The following is a 6901-nucleotide window of genomic DNA, read 5'->3' as shown; positions in this document are numbered from 1 at the left end:
GTCTTGGTGTGTTTCTCCTTGGATTTATCCTGTATGGGACTCTCTGTGCTTCCTGGACTTGATTAACTATTTCGTTTCCCATATTAGAGAAGTTTCAAGTATAATCTCTTCAAATATTTTCTCAGTCCCTTTCTTTTTCTCTTCTTTTTCTGGGATCCTTATAATTCGAATGTTGGTGTCTTTAATGTTGTCCCAGAGGTCTCTGAGACTGTCCTCAATTCTTTTCATTCTTTTTTCTATATTCTCCTCTGCAGTAATTATTTCCACTATTTTATCTTCCAGGTCACTTATCCGTTCTTCCGACTCAGTTATTCTGCTATTGATCCCTTCTAGAGAATTTTTAATTTCATTTATTGTGTTTTTCATCACTGTTTGTTTGTTCTTTAGCTCTTCTGAGTCCTTGTTAAACGTTTCTTGTATTTTCTCCATTCTATTTCCAAGATTTTGGATCATCTTTACTATCATTATTCTGAATTCTTTTTCAGGTAGACTGCCTGTTTCCTCTTCATTTGTTAAGTTTGGTGGGTTTTTGCCTTGCTCCTTCATCTGCTGTGTGTTTCTCTGTCTTCTCATTTTGCTTAACTTACTGTGTTTGGAATATCCTTTTCGCAGGCTGCAGGTTTGTAGTTCCCGTTGTTTTTGGTGTCTGTCTTCAGTGGCTAAGGTTGGTTCAGTGGGTTGTGTAGGCTTGCTGGTGGAGGGGACTAGTGCCTGTGTTCTGGTGGATGAGGCTGGATCTTGTCTTTCTGGTGGATAGGTCCACTTCTGGTGGTGTTTTTTGAGTTGTCTGTGGCCTTATTATGATTTTAGGCAGCCTCTGTGCTAATGGATGGGCTTTTGTTACTGTCTTGATAGGTGTTTGGCATAGGGTATCCAGAACTGTAGCTTGCTGGTCGTGAGTGGATCTGGGTGTTGCCATTGAGATGGAGATCTCTGGGAGATTTTTGCCCTTTGATATTACATGGAGCTGGGAGGTCTCTTGTGGACCAGTGTCCTGAACTTGGCTCTTCCATCTCAGTGGAACAGCCCTGACACCTGGCTGGAGCACCAAGAGCCTGTCCTCCACATGGCTGGTGGTCTAGTGGTTAGGATATGGCAATTTCACTGCTGTGACCTGGTTTCAATCCCTGGTGGTGGAACTGAGATCCCAAAAGCAGATGAGTGCTTTATTACCGAGGTTATTAAAGCACAGGAATCAACAGCCAGATGAAGAGATTCATAGGGTGAGGTTGAGAACAAAGAAACTTCAGTCTTCTTGGAGTTTGGAGCCCAGCACTGTGGCATGTAGAAGCATTCTGTTTCAACAACTTGGAAGCTCTCTGAAACCCATTCTTTCTTCTTTATTCTGCTATGTGGTAGTTATTTCCACTATTTTATCTTCCAGGTCACTTATCTATTCTTCTGCCTCAGTTATTCTGCTATTGATACCTTCTAGGGAATTTTAAAATTTCATTTATTGTGTTGTTCATCATTGCTTGTTTGCTCTTCAGTTGTTCTAGGTCCTTGTTAAACATTTATTGTATTTTCTCCATTCTATTTCCAGAATTTTGGATAATCTTTACTATCATTACTCTGAATCTTTTTTCAGGTAGTCTGCCTATTTCTTCTTCATTTGTTTGGTCTGATGTGTTTTCACCTTGCTCATTCATCTGCTGTGTATTTCCATGTCTTCTCATTTTACTCAACTTACTGTGTTTGGGGTCTCGTTTTCGCAGGGTGCAAGTTCGTAGTTCCCGTTGTTTTTGGTGTCTGCCCCCAGTGGGTAAGGTTGTTTCAGTGGGTTGTGTAGGCTTCCTGGTGGAGGGGACTGGTGCCTGTGTTCTGGTCAATGAGGCTGGATTTTTTTCTTTCTGGCAGCTAGGCCTGAGTCCGGTGGTGTGTTTTGGGGTGTCTGTGGACTTAGTATGATTTTAGGCAGCCTCTCTGCTAATGGGTGGGCCTGTGTTCCTGTTTTGCTAGTTGTTTGGCATGGGGTGTGTAGCACTAGAGCTTGCTGGTCATTGGGTAGAGCTGGGTCTTAGCGTTGAGACAGATATCTCTGGGAGAGCTCTCGCTGATTGATATTATGTGGGGCCAGGAGGTCTCTGGTGGTCCAATGTACTATACTCAGCTCTCCCCCCTTACAGCCTCAGGCCTGCCACCCAAGTGGAGCACCAAGGCCCTGTCAGTCACATGGAATGAATGTGGCAGTCTCCATTATGAAGTCAGATTATGAGGGTCTGCAATAACTCTTCAGGTAGAACAGGCTGACTTGGTAGTACTTTGTCTACGAGACTGTCTCCAGCAGCCGATGGCTAAAAGATTAGGTCTCTGCATGTGCTGCCAGAATCTTAAATGATTATGTAGAGGTCTTCACTGTATTCAGTCATGGATTCGGTAGAGATCATCTCACAAACACCTTACTCTCTCAAGGTTGTGTGCTTGAAACAGCGCTTAAGCCTGAGGCTCTACAAACTGCAGGAAGAAGAGACTGCCTGGTGTGGACTGAAAGCCTTGATTCTTGCCATGAACCCTGCTGCTGCCGTTGTGGAATCTGGCTTCCCCCGCCACTCTGCAGTGAGTTTTCAGTGAAGCTTTCTCTCTGTGCTGATGAAATTCATGCTACCTGAGTTGCCCAAAGCCATAGAGTGCTTAAAAGTTGGGGCTGGCTTATAAACCCAGCAAATCTGGCTCCAAGGTCTGTGTTACGTCACCCAACGAGAGTTGGGAGGCCATGAACCTAAACGCTTCACCCTCGTGAGCCACCTCCTCATACCTGCACCACCACAGGAAGAATCACCCACCCCATCGTGTTTTATACCATGTTGCTTTGGGATTTGTTCTTTTTCCTAACCTGTGATCAAGCATAGATTTATCTATATCTATCTATTTATCAGATTTATCTGAGACCAATTTTTGTTAACACATTGAATAAAAAAGACTCTAAAATATTTTCATTTCTACTTGTTAGACTTTGAGGGGAGGTTAAGTGTTGACTATAAAGCATAATTTTGATCTAAGATAATTTTACTTAATGGGATTCTACATGAATAAACACATTCTTGTCTTCCCAGTTATCAGGTTTTTATGTTTATCCTTGCTAGACTAGAAAGTCAAAACTACTCTATGTTTCTTTGCTTTTTTTTTACCACAGAAGAGACTGTTGGAAATCCTGACTCCAATTTACAATGTTTTTCATGCCTCCCTGACCCATATACAATATTTTTTTCTAAAGGCAGTTTATGTATCACAATTCAATTACCCTGCAACAGAACATGTTTTGATTTAAGTATGGTGGACTCCACATGAATCTATAAATAGAGATGAGGATGGGTAAGGAAAAGAAAATGAAACATGTAGGAGTAACTCTGGTTACTTAAGATTATAGTTATCCTGTGTATAAATACAGATAGTGAGTCTTTTGGTATCACTGGTTTGAATCAACTGAAGACTGTTTTCTTCTTTTTCTTGAATGTCTATGCTGTGGTTGTTCAAAGGCAAGGGGGACATGTGAAATAAATTGTCATAATTCACAGTTAACACCATTCCTCTATACTGCATTCAGTAGAACCTCTTTCTCAATCCTGTGTTCAGGTATATGATCTTCTTTTCTGTTTTTTTGCATATACTTATTGCTATATTAATTGGGGTTTGGAGATAGAATTGAGCATTACTACCATGGTAAATCCTACATTGTCAGACTAGAAATGTACATAATTTATATTTAAAATTATTTAACAGAATTTTTTGAAGATCTGTGATGTGTTCCAGAAACACGGAAGCATCCCAGAGAAGGACTCAAATAATGAAAATTAAATGGATCCTAAAGTTCCAAAGGTCTCCATTTAGTAATTAAAATAGATACATATATGAAAAATTAAATCATAAATATATCTGAATTTCCTTCAAAATAACCTTTTAAAAATAGCTTAATATACCATGAAATTCACACATTTTATTTGTACAAATTTGTATCAAATCTTTTATTTGATAAAGTTGTGTGATAATTATCACAATCAAGTTTTAGGACATTTTCATCATCCCCAAAAGATACACCTTACCTGTTTGCAGCCAAATTCCATTCTGTCCCCATCCCAAGGTTATAACTAATATTTTTTCTGCTGATATATATACGTATATATATATATTCCTTTCCTAGACATTTCATATAAATGGGATTTCCAATGTGTAGTCCTTTGCACTTGGTTACTACCATTTAGCATAATGTTTTTGAAGATATTTATGTTGTGGTTTGTACCATAGTTCATTTCTTTTATTGCTGAATAGTATTTAATTTTATGGGTATATCAGATTTTGTTTGTCCATAAATTTATTTATTCATAAATTGATAGACAATTGGATAGTTTTCTTCTTTGGCTATTATGAATAATGCTATTAAGAACAGTCACATAAAAATATTTATGTGGATAGTATTCACTTCTCTCTGGCATATTCCTGGAAATAAAATTGCTGTGTCATTAGGTAAGTTTATATTTACCATAAAACAAACTGTGGATCTGTTTTCAAAAGTGACTGCAAAATTTTACATTTTCATCAGCAAAATGTGAAGGTTTCAGTCTCTCTGCATCCTCACCAGCACATTTTAGTGTCTATAATTTTAATTATAGTCATTGTAGTGCATGTGAACAGTCATTTAATTGTGGTTTTAATTTGCATTCTTGTAACTACAAGTGATGCTGAACATATTTTCATATACCTAATAGCCACATATTTTCATATACCTATTAGCCATTTGTCAACCTCTGCATTACCCTATCCAAAGGACTTTATCCTTTGATGAAATGTCTGTTGAAAGAGTTTGCCCATTTTTAAACTGCATGCTTCTTTTATTTTAATTGTAAGAGTTATACGTATATTCTGGATACAAATCCCTTATCATATATATGTTTTGCAAATATATTTTTCTCTGTGTGGTGTTCCCTTCATTTTCACAATTGTACCTTTTGAAGTGTATATTTCTGAACTCTAAATTGTAACCATTGTCTATATGTATAATTATATGCCAGTGTCATACTTTCTTGATTACTGCATCATTAAGGTAAGTTTTGCAATCAGAAAGTATAAATCCTCCATCTTTGCCCTCCTTTTTCACAAATATTTTGCCTATTCTAGTTCCTTTTCATAGTAATTTTGTGATCTCTTTGTCAATTTTTACAAAAAAAGTTTATGATGAATATATAGGTCAGTTTGCTCATAATTGCCTCATAATAATGTTAGTCTTACAACCCATGAACATGGATGTCTCTTTGTTTATTTAGATTTTCTTTAATTTCTCTCAACAACGTTTGGTGGTTTTCTGTGAATATGTCTTGCACCTCATTTGTTAAGTTTGATCCTAGTTTTTTATTCCGTTAAATAAGGAATTATTTTCTTTTGTTCATTTTTGCATTGTGTGTTCCTACTTGTAGAAGACAGAATAATGTCCTTCCAAAGATGTTCATGTATCAATCCCAGAATCATGTAAATTGGTTAGGTTACATGAAAAAGGGGAATTAAGGCAGGAGATAAAATTAAGTTTGCTAACCCTGTGCCCTTCAGATAGAGAGATTTTTATTTTATTTTATTATTTTATTTTATTTATTTTGCGGTACATGGGCCTCTCACTGTTGTGGCCTCTCCTGTTGCGGAGCAAAGGCTCCAGACGCGCAGGCTCAGTGGCCATGGCTCACGGGCCCAGCCGCTCTGTGGCATGTGGGATCTTCCCGGACCAGGGCACAGACCCGTGTCCCCTGCATCGGCAGGCGGACTCTCAACCACTGTGCCACCAGGGAAGCCCGAGAGATTATTTTATATTATTTGGGTGTGACCACGTAATCACAGTGTTCTTAAAAGTGGAAGACAGAATCAGAGTTGGGGAAAGCTATACAACTTTCCTGGCTTTGAAGAAGGTGGAGGGGGACCATGAACCAGAAGCTGCTAGAAACTGGTAAAGGCAAGATCTATCCAACACCTCAAGAAAGGCATACAAGCCTGCATACCCTAGATTCCTATATCCATGTACCTGAATGCATTTACTTCCCTTTTCTTTTCAGGTCTTGGCAGAAAACCTCACCATGGTCACTGAGTTCCTGTTGCTGGGCTTTTCAAGCTTTGGTGAAATTCAGCTTGTCCTCCTTGCGGTTTTCCTTTTTCTGTACCTAGTCATTCTCAGTGGCAATGTCACTATGTTAGTGTCAGCCTCCTGGATAAAAGCCTCCACATACCAATGTACTTCTTCAGCATTCTCTCAACATCAGGGACCTTCTACAACTTTGTCATCTTACCCAAGATGTTCATCAATCTCCTTTCTGTGACCAGGACAATCTCCTTCACTTGTGCCATCCAAATGTTCTTCCTTGGTTTTGCTATTACCAACTGCCTGCTACTGGGAGTGATGGGCTATGATCATTATGCTGCCATTTGTAAACCTCTGTATTACCCTATCCTTATGAGTTGACAGGTGTGTGGAAAATTGGGAGCCACCTGTGGGATTGCTGGGTTCTTGGCCTCACTAACAGTAGTATATTTAGTTTTCAGCCTTCCTTTCTGTAGTGCCAACAAAGTCAACCATTATTTCTGTGACATCTCACCTGTCATTCATCTGGCTTGCACAAATACAGATGTTCATGAGTTTGTCATATTCATCTGTGGGGTTCTTGTACTTGTGGTCCCATTTTTATTCATCTGTGTTTCTTATATCTGCATTCTGAGGAGTCCCTCTGCTGAAGGCAGACAGAAAGCCTTTTCCACCTGTGCCTTTCACCTCACTGTTGTTATTATTCTCTGTGGTTGTGCTTCCCACATCTACCTGAGACCAACAGCAAACTATGTGTCCAAAAAGGACAGGCTGGTAATGGTGACATACACTATTAAACCCCATGGTATACAGTCTCAGAAACAAGGATGTCCAAGTTGCTATTAG

At 39.0% G+C, this 6901-nt stretch overlaps 1 protein-coding gene across 1 annotated transcript; it reads left to right on the top strand.

The window, feature by feature from the left end:
• The first annotated feature begins 2367 nt into the window (after nucleotides 1–2367).
• Nucleotides 2368–6901, top strand: OR10R2 (olfactory receptor family 10 subfamily R member 2). Its single transcript, XM_024116007.2, is given in 3 exon segments — nucleotides 2368–2556; nucleotides 6033–6162; nucleotides 6165–6901. Coding segments are annotated over 3 exon segments (1056 nt in total).

This window comes from Physeter macrocephalus, chromosome 4, assembly GCF_002837175.3.
Source record: "Physeter macrocephalus isolate SW-GA chromosome 4, ASM283717v5, whole genome shotgun sequence".
NCBI lineage: Eukaryota > Metazoa > Chordata > Mammalia > Artiodactyla > Physeteridae > Physeter > Physeter macrocephalus.
Note: the sequence above shows the minus strand (reverse complement) of the source record. Positions and strands in the feature narration are given on the sequence as shown.